At 38.5% G+C, this 23,299-nt stretch overlaps 1 protein-coding gene and 1 pseudogene across 1 annotated transcript in view; one reads left to right on the plus strand and one right to left on the minus strand.

Moving 5' to 3' along the window:
• GLIS3 (GLIS family zinc finger 3) overlaps nt 1–23,299 on the minus strand; it is a 469,802-nt gene that overhangs the window by 187,088 nt on the left and 259,415 nt on the right. Inside the window, exon 4 of the mRNA XM_089656697.1 lies at nt 171–332. Within this exon, the coding sequence (XP_089512823.1) occupies nt 171–332 (162 nt within the window). The remainder of the gene's footprint in view (nt 1–170; nt 333–23,299) is intronic.
• LOC149441966 (uncharacterized) lies at nt 10,526–11,150 on the plus strand (annotated as a pseudogene).

A 23,299-nucleotide genomic window follows, 5' to 3' on the forward strand; every position in this document is an offset into this window, starting at 1 on the left:
TGCTCACAATTACTGTCTTCGCATTTGTCAGTGTTATAGCCTCTGCTTTACAGAGGAAAGAGAGAAACAGTCATTTGAATAGACTGCTCATGAAAAACTCAGCGAGCTGGCAGCTGTATGGGAGCCTTTTCTTGCAGAACAAGCATATTATTTGATGTGTCTTTCCTTACAGTATCCAGGTGTGTCCTTTGATGCTTGGCACGATCGCTGGAGTTGCTGAAGGCCTTTTGACAGCCAGGATGCTGGCACAGATAAGGTTTTTCTCCTGTGTGACTCCGTAAGTGAATCTTCAGGTTTTCAAGCCTGGAGAATGCTTTCTTGCAGCCTTCAAACTGTAATGAGAAACAGAATATAGAGTATTATTTCTTTTTGATTTCAATGTATTTTGCAAACTGGAGGGCAGTGTTTAGTGGTTCATATTTCATCACATATATAAAAATGAGTTCTATTTGCTTTTTTCAAGATATTAAACCTTTCTGAAGGCTGGCATACATAACAAGCTGCCCTGCCAGTTTTAGCTTAGGCGCATACAACCTTCAGTTATTTTCAAGAATAGAATTGCTGGATATTTTGCAATTTCTTAAGTTCTCAGTGCTATCCCAGTACAGTTTGTACTTTTTATTAATAATAAGAAAAATTATAAAATAAAAGAAAGATATTTAAGCAAAATAAAGGTATTTATATATTAATATTAAGCTCATTGAGAATGAGCAAAGAGACATGTGATATTACTTATTTATCCAAAAGGAGAATATACAAAGTATTGACTTACAGTCTCACTTTTATGAAATTTCTAAAAGTTGTCATTTTGTTGCCACTACATGTTATTTCTTCACACATCAAGTTTCAAATTATAGTAATTCAGAAATCTGTATATGGTTTAATTAGATTATTAGCTTGCCGTTGCTCAAATGCACATCTGAACTTTGTTACCATGTTATCATTAGGGATAATGTTTGAATTCGCTGCTGCTATGAGTTTATGGGCAAATCTCCAGAATTCTCAAAGTTCACAAATCACAGCAGAAACCTTCACAGATCTGCCATCATAAATAAGGAACAATAGATAATGCAGTGCATAGCCTTGGCCCCAGGTAAGATAAGTGACAACACCCAATAATCTGAAGAAATGGATAACCCAGATCCCTTTCTAAAAGGAGGGGGGGGGGCTCACAGCAGCCACATGGTCAGTGTGTGTTGAGACTGTTATAAAGAACTGACAATTCAGTGAAGGGAGAGATTCTGTTAATTAATTATTTGATTTGCCATTGGTACATGTTCCCCATTGCAGTCCCCAGCTTTTTATACCTTTTGTTTGATGTAGCTTGTTTATAACATAATGCACACACGATGAGAATATCAAACGAATGATCAATAGTGAAGAGGTTACTGAAGTTACAAAAATTCTTGTACGACAAATAAAAAAATTCGGAAGTGATGTAAAATTTTGTATTATATCTGTATTGTATTTTCGGATGAAAACTGTGCTAATAAATTAAAATCATACAATCTGGTATTGTACGAGAAAAATATTTGTGCATGTCCCTTCTAATAATTTTGGATGAAAGCTGCGTACTAACAATCAGATTATCATATGAATGCTTTGACATTTTTTTCGGACGATTTTCTGTGTGTACTATGCTTAAGCCCTGGAAATGACCTTAATTTAATAACAAGATTGTATCCTCCCCCCTACAGACATCAATGAGGTTTGCCACAAAGTTTGCAAACTTGGAAGCCTGGAAGATTTATCCAAACTTAGTCATTATACTTATTGTTACCCAATAAATCTGCTTATACACCATTATAATCTTATTACATGGAATCCATAAGTAAAGAAATATAGAAAATTCCATTGTTGATTTTATTTTATAGAATCTTACCCAGTCATGCTAATCCTTGCTTCTTTACTTGCTGAGTCACGAGCCTGAAAGAAGCATGAGGCCCTGTTCCTGCACCCTACTAACAAAAAAGCCCAAAATGAACATTGTCAATTTTGGTGATGGAAACCAGGTCAGATCCTCCCTTTCTTTCTCCCCTATTAAAACCTGAAAATAAAGATCTAAATCACGGATGCCCAACCTGTGGCCCGTGGGCCACATGTGGCCCTGGGAGCCCTCTGACATGGCCCTCCACCTCAAACTGAATGCGTGAGTTTTGGTGCACTTTCAGAAAGTGAGTCTCAAGATATAACAGAAATCTATGACAAAGAGCAGCTAACCCGCAGGAAAGTCACAGGTGCATTTTACTGCACCCATGGTGTAGGTAAACTGCAGCATATCTGTGTCAAAGCAGTCTTATAGGGGGTCTTAGGACGGTAAATGCTCATTTACAGTTGCAGTTTGGGGTGCAGTAAAATTACACAGTTCAGATGTGTTTTTTACCACACACTCCCAACCACTGGTGTAGCAACAGGGGTCACAATGGTGACCGCGCTCCATGCTCCACGGAGCCTGTGTGGCCTCCCTGTCACATTCTGCTTTGTATTTGACAGGAAGGGTGGCATAAACAGAAACCAATCCTCTCCATTTTCCTCCTGAAACCTCTGAAAGCCATCTTCTCCTCCTCTGCCTGCTTCCGGCATTAAGTGGCTGCAGGAGGAAAAGGTTAATTGTGCTATTCAAAATGTAAAAAATCAAAATGCAGAACCATTTCATTTCATTGTGGCCCGTGCCGCTTACCAAATCTCTTAAATGGCCCTTGCTCCTAAACAACTTGAGCAACCCTGATCTAAGTGATAGCTATAAACAACAATGAAAGTGGTATTAAACCCAAAACCAAAAATGTAATATATTGCAGTTTACCAATCCTTACATGTGGCTGCTGCATTGTTTTGGTTGTTTTTAGGCTTTTTCCCTGATCATCTGGCCAGTAACACACATTCTGAATTAGAGTACCTACATTCTGGATAAAGGAGTACATGGGGCACAGCACTGTCAGTCTGCGGGGAGGGGAGTGTTATTAGTGGATTTAAGTACTCTCACAAATCCAAGCTCCAGCCAAAACTTTACAGTTACAGCAAACATTGTTTTCCCTTTTGGGATAAAGATGTTGCATAAATAAGCTGATCATTGTATGCAACCCTGTCCCATCTCTGTAAACTGATACATCTGGAGAGCTTCTTTTGAAAAACAAGACTTACTGGCCAGATCACCAGATGAAAACAGAAAAAAGAAATCCTAAAAAAAGAATACTAATGCAGCCATCACATCTACAAATTGGTAAGCTGCAATATAATAAATGTTTGCTTTTGAGTGTAATATTGCTTTAACCTTTAGACACTTTCGATTGCAAACTATTGTGGCACTGCGAAATCCAGTAGTTGCTTTCAGGCAAACACATACGTCTCCTGGAACAATGGCCATGGGGTTAGATGTACCTTTTTCTTCATGACACCTTTCAACTAATAAAGTCTGTACAATTTTTGTGTCTTGCAAATGACCCCAGTTGTCTCAGGAAGCTGTCTAGAGATGAACGTCCAAGTGTCCATCAGACTAAAACACTTGGAAGATAAAAATATAATTTATCCTCCTACATGATTTCCATTGCTCCTAATTGTTCTTGAGAAACAGAATGACCTCAGCAGCCAATATCAGTCCTGTGGCAGTAAAGAAGATAGACAAAAGAAGAAATGGTATGTATCTATTTGTTATTGGTTATATTTATGTTCGTTTCAGAGCCAGGCAGGATTAACAAATAATCCTCAATGCTCAACATTACAAACATCTGTATTTATTGTACTGTGGCTTTTTAAAAATGTCTACACTAGTTCTTTTCTTACAACAATAGTACTTTAGTCTCTTTAGATTCCAAGTTTTGCTAATCTGCAATTGCAGATTGCAGATAATGCTGAGGTCCTTTTTTCTGGGACTGATGAAAATCTCACTTAATTTCCCTAGTGGTATGATTATGTCAATATTTCTGTGCTCAAAGCGGTACTTTTTTTGCATGGAAATATGTCGTTTTTTTATTGTAGGCCTGTAATTTTTATGAATAACTCACTGAAATCTGTCCGAACAAGAGTCTAGTAAACATCCCGGGTAATATAATAAATAATCATGAAAAATAATAATATAACAATAATACATTTAATTCACTAATGTAATCAAACCAAAAACACTGAAATTTGAAATATAGCGCTAAGTTCGCACATCGCTGAGCAAAGTTGCAAAATCATTTTCAGTGTCTGATGACGAATTTCCCCACCAATCATCACTCAATTCTGCAAGTAGTTCTAATTTACTATCGCTGTTCTCTAGCTGGTCTAAAACTGCTTTTGACCTAAAGGGACGTTTTGTGGACGCTTTTTGGACGCCATGGACTTTTCCCAGTTTCCATGCAGAAAAAACTGTAAAAATGCAGGCAGGGCACAGGACAAAGCACTTGGGACAAAATGTATGTGAAATGCTTTGATACAGTAATGTTTTACTATGTGATTTTAGTGTATTTGGTGAATGTCACTTTTTGAATTTCCTGACTGTTCCGTCCCCCATATGTCCTGTACGTCCCGACGCTCGCAAGGAACAGATCCCGGAAGATGGATGCCGGCATCGGCCGGAGGAGATGGCTGGGGACACTGCAAGGGGGACATCGCGGGAGCGCAGGACAAGGTAAGTGAAACAAAGATCCCAGATCAGCGCTGCAGGGTATTCCCGAGTGTAGCTCAGGGTTACCGCTTTTGGTGCTGAAAGTTTACCCCGAGCTACACTCGGGAATACCGCCAGGGAGGCTAATAATGGTGTGAGATTATTACCAGAAAGATCGAGTATCTGGCTGCTCGTCCCTGAATAGATACATAAAAGAAAATAAACCCTTATGGGACTTTATTGCAGCAAACTGGGACATTACAGGTATACACCCAAGAAAATGTTTTGTTTTTTTTTAATTCAACTTTATTACGTAGACATGCTTATAAGAAATACATAATTTCTATTAAAAAAGGGCATTCGCTCTGACAAATATTACAAAAAACCTTTCTTCACAAAGTGAAAAGACACCCAAAAAAGGGAAAGAGTTACCCCGCCGCGTTTTGATCATTTCACATTTTTGATCTTCAGAGGGCATAGATACAGAAGAAATTTCTAATGGCCACATAGAGATAAATCATAATATGTATATATTAACAATTAGTCAATGGCATTTATATCATTACCATGATAGTACTTATAAGAAGTAAATATTAGTCAGAGCAATTGTAAGATAATAGCATCCAGGATGAACCTGCATGAACCGGAGCCCCAACGGTGTGGACACTCAAGAAGAACAAAAGTGGTCAGATGTCAGTCCCATGGAACCAGCAGCAACCAGGAAACACCAGATCACCCTACGAACATCACAATCCACAAAATGAATTATATATAAGGCTTATCTCATGGACCTGAAGGATGATACTCAAAATAATCTAAAGAAAGTAGAACTAATCATGTTGAAGCATGGCCAATACATGTGATGAATTGAAATGTTTCTGCATTAAATGAAGATATCATTAATCTCATAGGGCCACAACTCTAGGCAAATAACAACAAGATTGAAATGCTTTTTTCTTCAACGGTAAGAATCTCACAAATCCCATATACCAAAAGCCCAAGATCGTTATTTGAACTATAATAAAATAAAAAATAAAAAAAATGTAAATATATATATATATATATATATATATATATATATATTGGCACGGGCTACCTAAATAATGTTGAAAGTATCGTTATTATAATTATCCACAATACTTACTGGAATATAAAAATATTGAAGTATTGTTGCCTCAAATTGATTAGAGTATAGCGATGTAAAAAATCTCACGGGGCAAAACTATATCCAAGTAGAGTATCTATAATAAACATTACACCAAACGGTGAGATTAGTGACAACCTAATATGATAGTAAATATTGATCTCCCATAAAGGGGCAAGAATCATTGCTCACCAAGACATCAAGATGACACAGGGAATCACTGTAAAGACAGGAACACGAAACCACTGATAGATAAGAGTGTAGGAAGCCTCAGCAAATATGAGCTGCATCCAGCTTTTTTAATCTATGGAAAAGGTCAAATCAAACCATAAACAAATTGACTAAATTTCTTTCATAATGATAGCTGCTTATCTTCACTGAAAAAATAAGAACCAACTGCACTGTTGCATCCAATAAATAGGGTTCAATGTGAGATAATTATCCCCTCAGAGAGTGATCTAATGCACCTGTGCCACCAGTCCAAAGAAAGGGCTAAAAACCACCAATGATGGCAAAATGGCATCTCTATGTGGCCACCCTGGCGTTCGTGAGGGAGAACATCTCCCCCAGCATCCGCCGTCAACACCCATCGCAAAGGACGCGAAGCCATGATGTCACGCCGGCGCCCGGTGTGAAAACACAGCAACACAGGGCACATGCGCGGTGACACACAATGTCCGGGGCAGTCATAGAACGCCCCCGACACAGGAGATTGCCCCCTGCAGGCTGCAGGAGAGAAAACCCTCTTCGCGCTGTCAGGGGCTATGGATGACCCTCAGGGAAATAATTCCTGTGTTCCTGTCTTTAGAGTGGTTCCCTGTGTTATCTTGATGGCTTGGTGAGCAATGATTCTTGCCCCTTTGTGGGAGATCAATATTTATTATTATGTTGAGTTGTCACTAATTTCACCATTTGGTGTGATGTTTATTATAGATACTCTACTTAGATATAGTTTTGCCCTGTGAGATTTTTTACATCTCTATACTCTAATCAATTTGAGGAAATGATACTTCCATAGTCTTATATTCCAGTAAGAATTGTGGATAATTATAATAATGATACTTTCAACATTATTTAGGTAGCCTGTGCCAGTATATATATTTACCATTTTTTTTAATTTTTATTATAGTTCAAATAAAGATCTTGTGCTTTTGGTCTATGGGATTTGTGAGATGCTTACCATTGAAGAAAAAAGTAATTTAATCTTGTAATTATTTGCTTTGAGTTGTGGCCCTATGAGATTAATGATATCTTCACCATTCAATGCAGAAACATTTCAATTCATCACATGTATTTGCCATGCTTCAACATGGTTAGTTCTACTTTCTTTAGATTATTTTGAGTATCATCATTCAGGTCCATCAAATAAGCCTTGCATATAATTCATATTACTTTTTGTGATGTTCATAGAAGGTGTAGAGGGTGATCTGATGTTTCCTGGTTGCTGCTGGTTCCATGGGAATGACATCTGTCCACTCTTGTTCTTCTTGAGTGTCCACACCGTTGGGGCTCCGGTTCATGGGGGTTCATCCTGGATGCTATTATCTTACAATTGCTCTGACTAATATTTACTTCTTGTAAGTACTATCATGGTAATGATATAAATGCCATTGACTAATTGCTAATATATACATATTATGATTTATCTCTATGTGTCCATTAGAAATTTCATCTGTATCTATGCTCCCTGAAGAAGATAAAAAATGTGAAATGATCAAAATACATCGGGGTAACTCTTTTCCTTTTTTGAGTGTCTTTTCACTTTGTGAAGAAAGCTTTTTTGTAATATTTGTCAGAGCGAATGCCCTTTTTTAATAGAAATTATGTGTTTCTTATAAGCATGTCTATGTAATAAAGTTGAATTTTAAAAAAAAAAAACGTTTTCTTGGGTGTATACGTATACTGTCCCAGTTTGCTGCAATAAAGTCCCCTAAAGGGTTTTATTTCTTGTATATTTTTATATTATTTTAAGTAATGGTGTGAGAATGCTTTGTAACAGAAATAAGTCATGTATACAGCCATAAATGATATCTAGAATACTGAAATATTTTTACACACAAGCTTTTCCAAGTAAAATTATATATACATTGCTATTACCACGTATATGCTTTCCTTTGCTTCAGTTTTTTTTTCAAGAGCCTTGTAAACGTAAGGTGGGATTCCAGAACAACAGCTAGATGCACACTTTAAATACAAACACATTTACTATTTTACCTACCATGGGATTTGTAAATATATGCAGTCCCATCTTTGACATTGTATGGTCACACACGTTTTTAATTTAGCAATACAGCTTCCTATGTCACCTTCACTTTGCTCTCTGGATACCAAACCAAAATGAACACCTCTGTCCAATTAGCAAGGAGATCATCCAGGAAACAATAAAGCTGAAGCAGAAAGGGATAGAGTATTCTTGCTAGCTACACCGTGTGGCAGAAGTGCTTACATTGCAATACTAGCCTCACCAAATTAGAAAGCAATGTATGTAAACCCTGGTTTTGTATTTACTTGCACTGAGCGTAAAGTTGCTCCGAGCTTTAAAAAGTTGCATTCCTACACAGTGCAAGAATGCAAATATGTATTGCATTACTATGTGAAACATAAATAATTGCATTACAACTGAGGTATGATATTGTAACCATTAATGTCAGATAAAAAATGGCAACATGCATGAAGAGAAGAGGGTAATCAACAGCTGTTGGAATCGGGATCCTTCTTATATCAATTAAGCATATCTTTCATTCCCAACACAACATTCTAGGCAATTTTACCTGAAGCATAAAAGCTTGAGTCACCAGATCATATGATTGGTCGACCCCTGGGATCTGCTAGTTGAGAGATGGCCCTAAATGTAATCTTTTCATTACCAAAAAAATAAAACTCCCAGATGATCAACCAAATATAAACATTTTCATCTTAGATCTGGTTAAAACCAATACAAGCCTGCAACGAAACTATGATATTCCTCTGAGTGTCAGAGCTATGCATAACCCTTTAAGGTACTAGGCCCTACTTCATTATTTTCATTGTTCACTAATAAAACATATACTCAAAATTAAATTCAATTGTGTTCTCATATAAGACACTTTTTATAGCATACAGAAAGAAAAAAGATTGCTATACAACATATGGCTCTGTAATCCTGCCCTATAATCATGAAGAATTTAATTTACCGGTACATACTTACAGACAATGCTATGTCAAAAAAAGTGTGTTTTCTATTCGAAGTTCAATGAAAACCATAACTATGATCCAATTAAAAATTTAATTGCATCTGGCATTACTTTACAATACATTTACATTCAATTCAGGTTTATGGATGGATGCAATTTATGCTGTAATGAGTAGCCAATGAAAATCCAATCTCTTTCTAGTATATCAAAAAGTTAATTGTTTAAATGTATATGAAATGAAAAAGGGTTATGTTAGGATTACTAAAAAAATGCAAACCCAAATGCAGCATTGTTTTACATCCACCCTTAATAAATCAACATCATCAGAAAATTCAGAAGTCAAGCTGAACGTATTTCATGCCATGAAAAGGAAACAAAACAGCTTTTATTCATGAATGTGTCTGAATCCAATTTCTATATACATGCTTAGACAGTGATGCCACTGCAACTTAAAGGACTCCAACAGTAAAATATGTTCTATTTATTTTTATTATTAAAAGCAACACATTTAATTACATCTGAAGCACACATGAAGGGTGTTATGCTTCATGGGCAATGTTGCCAATGCATAAGATGCTTTTCCAAGGCATCTATACATTAGATTTTTCTTCAGTATAGGCAGCCAGGGTGCTCTGATATACAGTGCAATAAGGAAAAAACCTTTAGCCTTTACAACCACTGGATTCTGTTTTGCGCACAAGGTGCTTATACTGTGACAGAGCCTGACGTACAAGGCACCTGGATGTGTGTGAACAACTACACTGGTACCATCAGCCATTAGCACTTTTAGGAAACTGAACAATTTTCTGAAACAGTTACCAAAAAGTTATCAATACCCATTTGTCCACTGAAAGGCTGCTGCAGAAACAGGACTCATACTCTTACTCATAGTCTTTTGGGAAACACAGTTTAAAAACTCTGTTTTAACACATCTTCTTAAAGTGAGGTAATAATACTTTATACTTACACATAAAGGTTCAAACATATATATCAGGCATACCTTCAGGTGCCTTTTCTCACTTCCTTAGATTTTATCCTGAAGCCTACTTTTAGTTGGGTAAGATAGTTCTAGAGGAAAATTAACTCCAGTTCTTATTATCTCCCTCAGTCACTGACTACTGTCACCAGACTGGTGAAAGTTTACTTACTCAATCAACAACCAGAAGCCTGTCTCCAACCAGCAATCAGCACTTTTAATCATGGATGCACAATGCAGCCTGTACAATTAATTTAATCCCCATTAAGGTGTGTACATACAGTACAGACATGGCACCTCTGCATTTCTGTCAGATAATGCACCAATTTGCCCAGAAAATTGTTACAATTACAAATGTTTAGGCATTCTCATGTTTATATCTTTTGTTTGTATTGGTATGATACAAAAAAGTGGAGAAACAAAAAGCCAAGTCTGACACATTCCATGCAAAACTCCAAAAATGGACTGGACAAAATTACTGGCACCTTCTCAAAATTGTAAGAAATAATTGCATTCCAAGTTTGTGATGATCTTGTAATTTGTAATAAAACTCACCTGTATCAATTACCAGGTGCTGACAATATAGAAACCAGTTAAAATGGTGAACAATTGTCTCAACCTTTCTGTTGTGTGTCTCTGTGTGCCATATGGAACAGAAGAGAAAGAGGAGCAAATTATTGTCTGAGAATTTGAGGACAAAAATTTTAGAAAAGCATGAACAATCTCAAGGTTACAAGTCCATCCCCAGAGATATTAATGTTCCTGTCTCCACTGTAGGCAACATTGTCAAGAAGTTTACAGCCTATGGCACTGTAGCTAATCTTCCTGGACACAGACAAAAGAGAAAAAATTGATCAAAGATTATAATGAAGGATTGTTCAAATGGTAGATAAAGTACCTTGATCAACTTCCAGACAAATTCAAGCTGACCTTCAGGCACAGGGTACAACTGTGTCAACTTGCACTATACGTCGCCATGTGAATGAAAAGGAATGCTATGGTAGGAGACACAGGAGGACCCCACTTCTGACGCATTAAAAAGACAGATTAGAGATTGCCAAAACTTACCTGAGGAAGCCAAAATCCTTTTTAGAGAATGTGCTGGGGATAAACAAATAAAATACAGCTTTTCGGTAAAGCCCATCATTCTACTGTTTTCAGAAAAAGAAATGAGACCTATAAAGAAAAGAATATAGTCCTTACAGTCAAACGTGGTGGAGGTTCACTAATGTTTTGGGGTTGCTTTGCTGTTTCAGACACTGGATGTCTTGACCGTGTGCATGACATTATGAGATCTGAAGACTACCAAAGAATTATGGGGTGCAATGTAGGGTCCAGTGTCAGAAAGTTGGGTATCCGTCAGAAGTCATGGGTCTTACAGCAGGACAATGACTCAAAGCACATGTCAAAAAGCACCCAGAAATGGTTTCAGACAAAGCGCTGGAGAGTATTGAACTGGCCAGCAATGAGTTCAGATCTCAGTCACATAGAGCACCTTTAGAGAGATCTCAAAACAGCAGTTGGGAAAAGGTGTAAAAAATGAATTGATGGTTACTGGAAATGATTGGTTTTAGTTATTTTTTCAAGAATGTGCTACCAAACATTAAATTGATGGTGCCAATATTTTTTTCCAGTCCATTTTGGGGGTGTTCTGTGGAATGTGTCAAATTTGTTTTTTTGTTTCTCCGCTTTTTTGTGTCATACCAATACAAACAAGAGAAATAAACACAAGAATGCCTAAACATTTGTAATTGCAACAATTTTCTGGCCAAAGTGGTGCATTATCTGACAGAAATGCAGGGGTGCCAATATTTTTGGCCATGACTGTATGTAGCTCTATGAAGTGGCAAAAGCTCTGCCTATGCCAATAGCCAGTGGACCTAGGTAAAGTCTGACTGTGTCAGGGCCCTGGTTAGTGTGTTGGAGTGCTAAATTAAAGTACTATTAACGCAAATGGCCATGATGCCTCTAGTCATTGATGTTGGTGCAGATCAGAATCCCAAAGGCTAGAAGGAGGACACGTGACGAAAGGGGTCCCCCTTCAAGCTAGTGTTTGTTTAGCAGCAGCACCATTCTCCCTATCAGAAGTGTTGCTCTTGGAAATGTAAAATTCCACTCCACAGACTGGTAAGTTTTCCTGTGGTTCTATTCTGTATGGATCTACCAGCAGCTTGGATCTCTGTTATTGTGACTCTGCTCTATATTTCCTTGCCACAGACACTCTCACCACAAAAAACCCTCTCACCTCTGGAGTTATGAGCAGCTCTATCTCTGAAGTTCTGGATGCACACACAGCGCTCTGTCCAGCACAGTTTCTGGGTACCACAGTCGCCTATAGCAGCACAATCTCTCTGGCCCTCTCCATTCCTGCCCCTAGCAACGTGGCGTTCCCCTTCACAGCTCACCCTCATGCAGTTTGCTTTGCACACAGTTTAGCCGCACTGTCCTGCTCTTTGCAAAAGTGCTTTTTTCTTTCCCCTCATTGTGCCAAAAGAAGGGTCATCATATTAGATGTATTATCTAGAATAGACTTCATACTCATGATTATATTAAAAAAATGCATTTATTTGTATATTATATGTTATTAAAAAGAAGATGTCATGGACATTGGGTTATATGTTGCTCTGGGCCCAGGAGAGTTCAACTACATCATGCCACCAGTCAGGGTCAAGGTTATTCACAGTCAAACTATGAGCCAAAATATGTCTAAATTACAGTGAATGCCAACTTGAACAATACCTCTTGTATGAGCTTATCAAATAATTTTTGAGTTGTTCAGTTTTTTACCATACTGTGCTATAATGTGTAGGTACCTTATCATACAAAATGTCTTCCATTTGTTAAAGCCCTCAAAACAGTCAATAGAATGTAGAAATTCACAATATCTAGCAATCCACCCTCTATCCAGGAAAAGATAGCCTGGAATCCCCAAGAAACAATGGATTCCACCCTCCTTGTGCAGTGCCCTGTTTTGGTTGTAAAAGTTTCATAGGCTGGTTTAAGTCACACCTAAGAGAATGATTACAGTTTTGATCATAATATTTTTAAATATTCTAAAGTATACGTGGAAACCCAACTGTTATGTGGCACACATGGGCAAAGCAAAGTTAAAATTTAACAAGACAAAGTTGCCTTAGAGAACACAATAACAAAATGTTGTGGCCAGTATCTTTAGAGGAAATATTAAAATTTAACATTGTAAACATAACATGCTTTCTTGGATTGCTATAAAACCACAAGCTGTAGTTTCTGTTTACAAGCAATTGCAAATTAGAGCTCTTAACAAAGGCATGTAGGACATACCATTTCCTGGCTATTTTTGCTGGCTGGTATTTAATAGTAACTTAGAAAGGATGTGCTGTTTTCATTTCAGGCAGTCTTTCTTATTCTATAAGTGTTAAATATTTGAATACCTGTGTTAGAATACCTTCATCAATGACTGAAAGATTTTATTTACACCCACCACAACTGAACATCATGAGCTCAGTAGAGGAAATCTTGCTAGAATCAACAAGTCTGATATTTGTCATTTCGGGTCATACTATCTATAAGTCATAAATTGCTGGGCTGGATGCATATCATAACACAATAGGAGCCTTTCCGTTAATGCTCTTAAAAAACTGTAATTTCCCAGTACTTGTAGGAAATAAATTGTTTATAGATAATATTTCACCTTTGCCATTAAAATATTTACAATATATGGCAGCTGAATCAGTTATCTATTAGAGTGCATATAGATTCTCTTCTAACTTGGAACAGGAAGCATTCTCAAGGGAGAAGTTGGGGAGCACTGCAAAATGAAAGACTGAGTAGTATGTGTGTTTTTCATTATTCAAATTGACTATTCCTTTAAAAGAAATTTGATTGACATGGACAACTGACTGATATCTAAAAAGAATGAGCTACTGATAGTTTGGCCTGAGATCAGTGTAAGATTTTTTTGCAATTGCAGATATTAAATTCAGCACTGGAGCCACAACTTGTTTTCCCTTAAACTGATCAAAAACTTGAAGACATACATTTTCACTTAGGCATTCATGCAGTGGGTTATGAAGTCCATGTGGCAATATTGAAAGTGTGTATTATGGAGTTATTGTTTCTGTTATAACAGTGTTTGGCAGAGGATCTTGTTAACAACGCATTGTTTTGATAAAATAGATTTTTATGTATGTCTTTCAAAAGACCGCGAAGATTTAGAATGTACTTTCTTTTTCACGGGTTAATAAATCTAATTAAATCAGTATGATTTATTCTTTGTAGTTCAGAAAATGGGTAATGACATGTAAGTGATGACTGAAATACAACTTAAATTAAGTCAGACGCTGACTATGCTTCATAACTTAAATAAAGAGGCTAACTGTGTTGACTCTTTTGCTGCTGGTGCTATTTATATAAAAAACCAAAGACATTTTAGTTACGAACCCTGCCATGTCAATTCACAGGACCATGAAAGACAACTCAGGAAAATAAATGTTTTTGCTTTATTTTGGATAGAGCAAAGACACAGTTATAGCTTTAGCTGGGTTTTTATTGTCATCTGGGTCTCTATTCAGGAATGTATCAACTCACTTCCTCTCATGAACGGAAATTATTGGAAATTTCTCCAATGAGAATATAGACAATATCTTCTATTTACAGTAGAAGAGGGAAGGGTTAGAATTTCAGACTATGGAATATTGCTGTACATACTTTTCTATCCCAGTGATTACCACACTCCTCATTTCTTCTACACTGTCTCACTGACCGGAAATGAGAGAAAATTTCCTCAAAGGCGTTACAGAAACACGCTATCAAAATAAAAACAAATATCACTAGAGTTGGGCTTGACATTTACAGTGCTGTGAAAAAGCATTTGTACCCCTTCCTGATTGTTTTTTTAATATTTCTCACACTTAAATGATTTAGATCATCAAATCAACAAATTTAATATTACACAAAGATAACCCAAGTAACTACAATATTCTGTTGTTAAGTGATGATCTAATGTATTAAGGGAAAAAAAGCTGTCCAAACCCTCCCTATGTGAAAAAGTAATTGCCCCTAAACCTAATAACCCTTGGTGGCAACAACTGCAATCAAGCATTTGTGATAACTGGTGCTGAGTCTTTCATATCACCGTGGAGGAATTTTTGGCCCACTCTTCTTTGCAGAATTGTTTTAGGTCAGCCACACTGGAGGGGTTTTGAGCATGAACAGCCTGTTTAAGGTCATGCCACAGCATCGCAATCGGATTTAAGTTTGGACTTTGACTAGGCCACTCCAAAACCTTAAAGCAGAACTGGATCTGAGCACCACAAATAAAAAATGGTATTCATTTTTAATACTCAAAGCAAACCCCCCCATCCATCCATGTTTCCATGCTTTATTTTGCTGAGAAACCACTTTGAAAACCACTCCCTAGCATTTCTGGCCATGGCCATCTTAAGTAAGGGCAGATAATTCATGTAGCATTTATTTCCTATAATACATCTGCTGGTAGCTTAGGTATGCATACAGGAGGGTGGGCTTAGCTGAGAAAGCCCCTCCTGCCCCCCTGAAAACTCCTGGAATGTATGACAACATTTTTCCAGGCATGGAAACCAAAAAGTATCTGAAGAAATGTAAAAAAAAAGTTTAAAACAAGTAAAATATAATATAATTTCCTATCTATTTACTAATGCTAGCAGCATAAAGATTAGAAATAGTCAATGTTGATTAAGAGGGTGAAGTTCCATTTTAATTTGGTTTTTTTTAGCCATTCAGAGGTAGACTTGCTGGTGTGTTTTGGATCATTGTCCTGCTGCATAACCCAAAAAGTTAAACATTTGTCTCATCAGTCCACAGAATATTTGGGGATAATCAAGATGTTTTTTGTAAATGTGAGACAAGCCTTTGTGTTCTTTCTGATCAGCAGTGGTTTTTTTGCAACTCTCCCATGGATGCCATTTTTGAACAGTCTCTTTCCTATTGTTGAATCATAAACACTGACCTGAACTGAGGCAAGTGAGGCCTTCAGTTCTTTAGATGTTGTTCTGGGTTCTTTTATGACCTCCTGGATGAGTCGTTGTTGTTCTCTTGGAGTAATTTTAGTAGACATGTTACTCTTGGAAAGGTTTTCCACTGTTCCACGTGTTCTCCATTTATGGATAATGGCTCTCACCATGGTTTGTAACCCTTTCCAGCCTGATGCATTTCAATTACTTTGTTTCTCATCTGTTCTTGAATTTCTTTATATTGTGGCATGATGCTTTTTTAGATCTTTTAACATGCTTCACTTTGTCAGAGAGCTTCCATGTAAGTGATTTATTAATTCATCAGGTCTGGCAGCAATCAGGCCTGGGTATGGAAAGTGAAATTTAACTCAGCTTTCCAAAAAATGTGGTTAATCACAGTTCATTCATAATTTAGCAAGGGGGGGCAAATACTTTTTTACATAAGGCCAGGCAGGTTTGGACAGCTTTTTCCCTTAATACATTAACTAATTTAAAAATTGCATTTTGTATTCACTCAGATTATCTTTGTGTAATACTAAAATTTGATGATTTTACTCAAATATAGAGCAAATATGCAAAACAATACAAACATCAGGAATGAAGCAAATACTTTTTCACAGTATTGTAGATATTGGAAAACATTCACTTTAGAGATAATACTTTGGTGTTTAAAGCAGATCTGTTGCCTTTTAAACAACATTAAATAATTAATTCATCTGTTCCTCCACCCATTCATTTAATCTTTGTTCTGATCGACGGGATCAGTAATTCACGTGAACGCAATCCTGGGCCACAATACCTATATTAAAATATTTCCAAAGCCCAAACCTTTTTTTCATTTTGGATAAAGCAGGTACAAGTTTAAACACCTGTCAGATTTTTTCACCATCTGTATTTCATTTAGAATATTTACCTTAATTTCCTGTACTGTGGAAACAACAGCAAGTGAGTGTTCCTATTTTACAACTTAAAATTTGGGATTTTCCCATCTCTTTCAGTCCCAGTTACAAGGTCACCAGAACAAAAAGAGAGAGTGAACACCCTTAGAGGGGATAAAACTTGACTCCTTTCCACTTGATCCTTTTGTCACAAGTTAGCCTGTAGTTTCTTGTTTGTGTACTCTTACCTCCTTGCTGCAGTGCTGTTCCTGATCCCTTTCACATGTGTGTTTGTCTGTGCTCACCTATGGGCGTTGTCTGCTGTTCTCTGGGTTTTATTTCCTTCCCTTCCATCACTTCCTGGCCCGCCTCCTTGTTTGCCTGCCTATATAAGACATGCTCAGTCTGAGCTCCTGTGTGTTGCTATCTCCTGTATCCTGTATTGACTACTCGTGTACCGACCCCAGCTTCGTTCTCTTGACTGTGCTTGTTTTCCGCCCATCCTGACCTTGGCTAGTCTATTGGATTTCCATTTGTCTCCTCCCATTGTACTCTGCTCCCGTGAGCGGTCTCCTTATGCTCCCGTGAGCGGTCACGTACCCAGGGGCCGTGACCTGGTCCCAGCTTGCTGCAAGTCCATCCCCACCATCAGGGGCTCTGGTGAAGAAGCAGGCTGGGGCTTAGACTCCGCTCCCTGGGGAACCCCAAGTTGACTATCTACAAGGGCTCACTACCACAGGTGCTGACACCTTTGATTTTAGATGCACTTTAAGTAGAATTGTTCAATGAAAGAAAAGAGAAGTGAGGAAGATGAGAGTGAGAGGTAAAAAATATAATATGCCTCTATCAGCCTAGAATGCCCTAAGCTTAGTGCATGTCTCCATTTGTCTTAGAGATCCCTAAATTAGATAAATTATGCAGTGCAGAGTAGAAATAACTGTATTCCAAGAGGACTGGTTGGAAGCTGGTCATCTTTTAAATAATTTTTAAATGTGTGAAACATTTACACTTGCACAGGGGTAGGCAACCTGCGGCTCTCCAGCTGTTGCAGGACTACAAGTTCCATCATGCCTCTACAAGTCATAGCTGTAACTGTCAATTTTGCAATGTCTCATGGGGAATGTAGTTCCACAACAGCTAGAGAGTCGCAGGTTGCCTACCCCTGCACTAGCATGTTTGACAGCACAGACACGTTGGGGGACTAGAGTGTGTGCAAGGTTGGAGGCAAGGTATGAGGTGAAGAAACCCCAGTGCTAGTTAAACATGTCAGAAAGAGAAAATAACAAACAATTTATTTCTCTCGGGTTTACTGGGTTATGCTAGTTAATGAAGATGCTTCTATTGACTGTGCTGAGTGCATTTACTGTAAATGGCAGTTTATAAAATAATTCTGCTGAATGGTGCACTAAGCAGGGCATAGCTACTCTCTGTTCCAATTCATTATTTTTTAGCCTTTGGTGCACACTTTCTGTTTAAAGTAAATGTGAAGCCTAGATGAGCCAAATGTTTAAATGCCAACATGGATCTAATACAAACACATTTTTTAGCTGTGATTTTCAGCAGTTATATGACCATTTTTTCTTTCCCTCTAGATAAGCATGGCAGCACTAGTAGGTGTGGAGAAGAGACTCCAGAATGTAATTTATGGAGACGCCACTATCTGGTTTTGCCTTACTCCCTTCACTCATGGATTGCTTAGGCTGTCACTCAAAAGGGAGGAGGGATGGACTTGCCTGTGATAATGCTGATGTGGGTGGAGCTGCTTTGGGAAGAGGCTGCAACAGCACTTATCACTCAGTTCAGTGGCAGCAGAGTGACAACACTGGGTAATTCCACTGGAATCAAACAGCATTCATCACATCAGTCTTACACCAGGACCTTGCAGGCTGCTAAAAATGTACCTCCACTGTTAGAAAACATGATGTTATAGTGAAGCGCTGCCATATAAAGTTATTCTTAAATTTCAGAGATAATTCCTATTTTATAGTGCAGGAACACTGCCAAGTTCCTGCAAATGATGTGCCAAATATAGAAAATCTAAATTTAATCGCAGAGCTCTAGGACTTAAAATGTTTTACAGAAATCTAATTAATGTATTTAATTTGTGTTTTACATCTGCACATTTAACAGAAAAATTGGCAAGTGAAAATGCATACTTTAGAGCACAGAAACACTCCAAATATATTTTCTCAGATAATGAACTAATGCTTTCTTCAGACACTTATAATACACAAAATCTAATTGAAAAAGGCTGAGACAACTTAGGAGTAATAAAATAGAAAACAATGCCTGAACTAGAAAATGCATATTAAATTCCACACCAAATTTGCATACAGATAAATGGCAACAAAGGGAACATTTCTGCACATTTGTTTCTTGGATGGACACCTATGGGTTAGATTCCAGTGTACTTCTCACAGCGTTTCCCCTGACTGTTCTTTTATTTTGTAAGTAAAGGGATGATTTCAAATCAAAAAGTAACTGTTAAACAGGGGCGGACTGACCATTCGAGCACTCGGGCACTGCCCGAGGGCCCAGGGTCAGTAGGGGCCCCATGAAATTCCCCTGGTACCTTTTTATAGGCTTTTTTGGGTGTTTTTTGAGTTTGGGCAAGGACACAGGGGCCCCATGATCCCCTTTTGCCCAGGGGGCCCCATGAGTTGTCAGTCCGCCCCTGCTGTTAAATAAATCTAAGGTCTATAACATCTGGTTACATTTGGCTGGAGGTGACTCATTCATGAAGTGTATGACAAATTAAGAACACTAGATGAAATTGCGTGATACATCACATACTGACATAATAGTTTCATTCACAATGCTTGAGAGGTTCACAGTGTTCTCATGGCAAAGCTTTGCCACCTGAATGGTATAGTCACAAGATGGACTTTAGGTCTGCTGACATTAGCATAATTCATCTTTGGTAAGACGGGCACTAGTTTCCCAAGGAAATATCCTGTAAAGTTTTTAGAGCAATATAACTTCATCCCCTTGTAAGATATGAAACACACTCAATATACCAGCTCTTATGGAAACAGATTAAAGTTTATGTAATCCTATCAATGAACTGCTCCACTGCCAGAATACACTGATCAGTGTTGCAAGCCCATTCATAAGAAGTCAATCATTAGATCGGCTTCTCAATAACAGGAACAGTCATGGAAGGATCAAAATTCTGAACTCATAGGATCTTAAAGAAATAAAACATGAGGAAATGTTCAACTGACAGCCTTTTATGATGACCTTTTCACTGCTAACTATGTACCTTTACTCAGAAAACTCAAATCACTCCTATCTGAATGGATCAAATACCCACTGTTGTGGCTGCCATATACAGTTGTGGCCAAAATTATTCAACCCCCAATGCTGTAAAGGGGTTTAGGGACTATAGTGTACATTTGGAATTGTATTCAGAATCAAATCCTACAAGGACGTTGTAACTACCCAAATGCAACTAAAATGACATCAATTGTTTATGTAATACAGTAGTAAATGGTTCTTATGTGGTTTCTTCATTGCCACAATTATTCAACCCCTTAAAGACTACCACTCTGAAGAACAGAGGTTCATACAGGTGCTTTCCATCAGGTATTGAAAACACCTGTGGATGTCACCGAGCAGCAATCAAGCATAATAAGCACCAATTAGGCAGCTTTAAAATGACTGTGATACTCAGCTCCTTCTAGACATTTACTGGTGTGGTTACAAACATGGTGAAGGCAAGAGAATGGTCCAGGAAGACAAGAGAAGAGGTGATTTCTCTTCACAGGAAGGGCAATGGCTATAAGAAGATTGCAAAGATGTTAAACATACCAAGAGACACCTTAGGAAGCATCATTCGCAAATTCAAGGCAAAGGGCACTGTTGAAACGCTACCTGGTCGTGGCAGAAAGAAGATGCTGACTTCGACTGCTGTGCGCTACCTGAAGCGTAGAGTGGAGAGAAGTCCCCGTGTGACTGCTGAGGAACTGAGAAAAGATTTGTCAGATGTGGGTACAGAAGTTTCAGCCCAGACAATAAGACGCACACTGCGTAATGAAGGCCTCCGTGCCAGAACTCCCAGGCGTACCCCCTTGCTGTCTCCAAAGAATAAGAAGAGTCGACTGCAGTATGCCAAAAGCCATGTGGACAAACCACAAAAGTTGTGGGATAGTGTTCTGTGGACTGATGAAACAAAATTAGAACTGTTTGGGCCCATGGATCAACGCTATGTTTGGAGGAGGAAGAACAAGGCCTATGATGAAAAGAACACCTTGCCTACTGTGAAGCATGGTGGAGGGTCAATCATGCTTTGGGGCTGTTTTGCTTCTGCAGGTACAGGGAAGCTTCAGCGTGTGCAAGGTACCATGAATTCTCTTCAGTACCAGGAGATATTGGATGGAAACGTGATGCAGTCCGTCACACACCTGAGGCTTGGGAGACGTTGGACCTTTCAACAGGACAATGATCCCAAGCATACCTCCAAGTCCACTAGAGCATGGTTGCAGAGGAAAGGCTGGAACATTTTGGAGTGGCCATCGCAGTCACCAGACTTAAATCCGATTGAGAACCTCTGGTGGGACTTAAAGAAAGCAGTTGCAGTGCGCAAGCCTAAGAATGTGACTGAACTGGAGGCCTTTGCCCATGAAGAATGGGCGAAGATACCCGTAGATCGCTGCAAGACACTTGTGTCAAGCTATGCTTCACGTTTAAAAGCTGTTATAACTGTAAAAGGATGCTGTACTAAGTACTAAGATTGAATGTCACTTGGGGGTTGAATAAAACTGATAATGCTGTGAGCACAGAAAAGACATTTGTGGTTATTTCATTATAACTGTTATGTTATATTTGTCTGACCTACAAGTGCCTCTTTAATGTAAATGTAAGCAAGATGACTGAATGATCAAAAGCAATGTCAAACTGGCCAAAACACTCAATTTCAGTGGGGGTTGAATAATTTTGGCCACAACTGTAAATGACATATCTCCCTACGTTCCTATGTTATTATAACACCCTCATGGTCTGGATTCCCTCAATGATGCTTCACTACTTGCATTGCCAGATAACGCCCTTCATATGGCATAATGCCAAACCCCGGCCTAGCAACTCGATTCTAGTCAGAAGCAAACTTAAAGGGGATCATCTTCAAAAATACTACCAACTGGCCCACATGGCAAAACTCCACACTCACTTTTAGACCCCCATTTGGATCTCCCTGGAGTTGTCGAGCTGTGATCCTGTATGGGTTGATAATTTATTATAGATCTTCTCTCAGACAGACGCTTAGTTACTTATCTCATTACTAAAATTACCATAAGAATATAGGATGGGGTCAAATATTCAGCAAACTTTCTCTCACCTCATAAGTCCCTCATGGATTTCACTTATAATCCTGCATTTCCCTTAGGTCTCTCAGACCCCTCAGCATATCATTTATGGATTGCTAAAAATATCACCAAAGTGTGACACCTGGTCATTAGACCAGGGGTTAAATCCTTTGCTCAATTACAACAAGAAAAAGAACTTCCGCACAACAAACTTTTTTGACACCGACAGATCAAATGTTTTCTACAAACTAATGTACAAAACCCCAGTATGCTCACATTCTTTGAATCTAAATGCATTTCTCACCCCCAAGCCCTTGTCATGATCTCCTTCCTCTACTTGAAGTTTCTAACACCCCTGTCCCAGCGTCTACCCCCTTACACCAAAAAATGGGCGATGGAACTCAATAAAGAATTGGATGCCAAAGCATGGGCTCAAATTCGGGATACCACCAAATCATGCTCCACAAATGTACAGGCAGTGAAAACAAACCATAGAGTTATTACTAGGCAGTATCTTGTTCCCACTAGAGTGGATCACTAGAACTCAGAACACTGTGTTTCTGCAACTGCAGGCAGATTGACTCGTTTCTTCACACTTGGTGGCATTGTCCCATTGCACACCACTCTTGTTCCACCAAGTAGTGCAGGGGTACTGAATTAAAACTCATGGAGGTCCAACCAGTAAAAGATCCGAACCGCATTTTTTTTCCAGCCCTCTCTTACTGTATATCACAATCCCTATACTTCAGTGTCCTCAGTCTTCCACCCCCCTACACGTCACAGTCCCCCACTTCACATCAGTTTCACCTTCACAGTAGTGTTCTCAGGCCCCTCCGCACATCACCCCCATCCACCCCTTTACAGTACACCCTCATTATTTTCAGCAGTCCTCAACCCCGCTTCAAATTATCACCCCCACTTCACAATACTGCCCCCTTCACATTTCTCCCCCACAGTACTGTCCTCTGCCCCCTTCACATCTCTCCCCCACAGTACTGTCCTCTGCTCCTTCATATACAGTTGCAAGAAAAAGTATGTGAACCCCTTGGGATTACGTGGAGTTTTGCATGAATTGGGCATAAAATGGGCTCTGAACGTCATCTAAGTCACAACAACTTAGAAGTCACAACAACTTTCTCCATTTGTAGACAGTCTGTCTTATCGTGGACACATGAACATCAAGGCTTTTGGAGATACTTTTGTAACCCTTTCCAGCTTCATGCAAGTCAACAATTCTTGATCTTAGGTCTTCTGAGAGCTCTTTTCTG

This window comes from Staurois parvus, unplaced genomic scaffold (genome assembly GCF_062004578.1).
Source record: "Staurois parvus isolate SC_StPar_1 unplaced genomic scaffold, SC_StPar_1.0 ptg000929l, whole genome shotgun sequence".
Lineage (NCBI taxonomy): Eukaryota > Metazoa > Chordata > Amphibia > Anura > Ranidae > Staurois > Staurois parvus.